Source organism: Austrofundulus limnaeus, unplaced genomic scaffold, assembly GCF_001266775.1.
Source record: "Austrofundulus limnaeus strain Quisiro unplaced genomic scaffold, Austrofundulus_limnaeus-1.0 Scaffold1926, whole genome shotgun sequence".
NCBI lineage: Eukaryota > Metazoa > Chordata > Actinopteri > Cyprinodontiformes > Rivulidae > Austrofundulus > Austrofundulus limnaeus.
This window is the reverse complement of record NW_013954328.1, coordinates 1177-4046: the sequence shown is the minus strand read 5'-3', so window position 1 is coordinate 4046 and position 2870 is coordinate 1177. Positions and strand designations below refer to the sequence as shown.

Sequence of the window (2870 nt, the reverse complement as noted above, 5' to 3'; positions counted from 1 at the left end):
TGTGTATATATATATATACACAGTAAAACATTACTTACCTGTTATTATCCCAGAAGTGGTTTTGATCCAGACCTGAGTTCTTATCAGAACATTTGTTGTGTTTCTGCAGAAACTAGAGGAGCGTTTCCGGATCAGCAGGAAGGAGCTCATATCCTTTGAGTTCATCATCCTTGTGGCTCTGGAGATGGCACTCTACCTCCCTGAGAGTAAAGTCTTGCCACATTACAGACGGCTGGTGCAGCAGCAGCAGGTGTAGCCGCCCCACCTTTATCACCTCATTGTGCCTGACTCAAAGGCACAGCAGAACCAGAACCCACCATCTATCTGATCTGTGCACAGGCCTGAGCTCGGGCCCGCCTCTGCTGCCTGGCTGTAAGGAAAGACACGACACCAAAGTTGCGACGCACTGTGACCAACAAGACTCTGGAAAGTCCCCAATCAGCATCATCATCATCGTCGTCAGTCCCTCAGAGTTTGACCCTGTCAGTCTGAGCTGTAAAATTTAAATCATTCCTTTTGAACTTTGATCATGTTTGAAACACAAAAATAGCATCAAAGATTTTGGATTTTCTGATGTTACAAATATTTTTGAACCAAATGATATGAAAACAGTATAAAGATTGTTTTTCACTGAATCCTTCTTACACAAATCACACCATTATAGAAGAAAAAGTGGAACTCCTGAAACAAAAAGTCTTTTTAAAATACTAAACTGTAGCAGTTTTATAGTTTAAATGTTTACACTTACTTACTAATCATTATTATTGATTTTTGACAATCATTTCAAGCTCCTGAAACTGAGAACCAACACAGAGAGGTTTCAGTGTCAGAGATTTACAGCAGCGTATCGCATCTATAGTGGACGCAGTTCTGAATCTAGTGTTGAGATTATGGTTGAAATATGCCAAGAATAAAAGTCAAAATGGCTGAAATTAAGTTATTTAGAAATCAAGAGATCACTAATAACCCTTTAGTTATGTCTGTATATGTCACCACAGTAAAAAGAAATGAACCTGGAGCTGCACACAAGTTAAGAGTAGTTCAGAGTGAGTTTTACTGAAGTACAATATTTATGATGTAAACCATTTTAAAATTTTCAGTCTGAGAGTATTTTCAGTTCAACACTACTGTACTGTGTTTGAGACTTATTGTGAAGGACGGAAGGAAGTTTTGAGTTTAGCTGCTGTAGCAGAAAAGAAATCTTGAAACACTTTCCACTCTGAGCTGTGAAACATTTGAAGCAAATCTTCTGAAGGACCCCACAGCTAGTGTCTCATCAGCCTGAATGTTTTCAACAGCGTTCATGAGAAATCGTTCAAAATATCTGGAAAACGTTTGCAGGGTTTCCCTCATTTCTTCATGAATCACCGAGCTCTCATCACCAGACTTTTTCAAATAGGAAGTATAAGAAATGTGAGACAGTAGCTATGTTTACATGCACAATTTTTTTAATCGGATTGAAATGTATTCAGATTAAATAATCCAAATGTACCGTTTACATGGACACAATCCGATCATGAAAAGTGTTTACATGCACCGGAGTTTTATTTAGAATAAAAGTCCGGACATGCGCAGTGTTGTAAACGTTCAGCTCTATTTCCATGTTACAAACGTAAACAAAGCTCCTCTGTGCCTCAGGACGGACCCGTGTCAGCTTTTAATAACAGTAGAGACGTCGTTACTCCTCGGTTGAGCTGCAGCTTGCAGATGAAGCAATACGTGCTTTTTATTTTTATTTTTWGCGAAGCAACGTCTGCTGTTTGCCTCCTTTTTATCTGTTAAGAGAGCGAGGAGGAAAAGTTCTGCACGGTGCTGCGCTGCTGTCCCACCGGGTGGATGAAAGTCAGCAGACATGCACACAGATCAGTTTTCTACAATCAGAATAAGATGATCAGTTTAAGTGTTTACATGAACCTCATTCCGATTAACAATCGGCATAACCCACCCGACTCATTCGGATTAAAAATTCATTCTGATCGAGCTCAATCGGATCAGAATAATCAGAACGGGCTGTTAACATGGCGCATTTTTATTCTGAACGGCCGTTTAATCCGATTACTTTTGTCCATGTAAACGTAGCTACAGTGAAGGTTTGATGTGCTGTGAATAAGATCTGGACATTCTGATACCCGTGTGACCCAGTCAGTTCTGACCTGTCAGCACCAAAAAAGACCTGCAGCAGCTGTGTCACATCCCCTGATGTCTGCTGAAGAACTGAACRCTGGACGGGAGCAGGGCGGTCCAGATGAGTCAGTGTAGTGAACAGTTCTGCTGCTCATCCCAGGAGGTTTCTCAGTTCAAAGCTGGAGTTGAAATGGTAAATGGACTGTACTTGTACAGCACCTTTCTACCAACCAGGACACTCCAAGCTTCACACTACAATCTATGTCCTCATTTACCCATTCACACAGCACTCTATTAGATCTCCTACAACGCTAACATGTACAATCATCTTTGGAGACTAATCAGTCTTTTAACCTGACAGGAAAASATGTCACCAAAGTGAGAATTTGAAGTGAGAATTTGCACCTTTCTCAGAATCATGTCTGTAACGAGTCTCCATCAGTCCCAGTCCTGTGAGTTACCAGCTGAATACGCTGCTGTAGATTTCTGCCTGATTTTCTGTTTGTTCTTCAAGGCTGATTTTTTGTTTTTTCCCCTTTAAAGTTTCAGGAGAACTTTTGGTTCAGACGTTTTCATTCCATCTTTTGTGCTTGTTTTCTCTCTCAGATGAGATCTTTCTTATCTAAGAGATCAGCTTAGATTTCTCTGTGCCATCTGCGAACATGAGTTCTTCATCCCCCACTGAGCTGCAGATGTTTGAGTGCCTTCAGCTTAAGGTCAGCTGACCTTAGATTTAGTCTTCCCAT

General features: G+C 40.7%; 1 protein-coding gene across 1 annotated transcript in view; it reads left to right on the top strand.

Annotated features, from left to right (window-relative positions):
• Positions 1-1443, top strand: part of cables2b (Cdk5 and Abl enzyme substrate 2b) — a 28734-nt gene extending 27291 nt beyond the window's left edge. The window contains exon 10 of the mRNA XM_014033990.1: positions 110-1443. Within this exon, the coding sequence (XP_013889444.1) occupies positions 110-256 (147 nt within the window). The 3' untranslated portion in view covers positions 257-1443. The remainder of the gene's footprint in view (positions 1-109) is intronic.
• The last annotated feature ends 1427 nt before the right edge of the window (positions 1444-2870 follow it).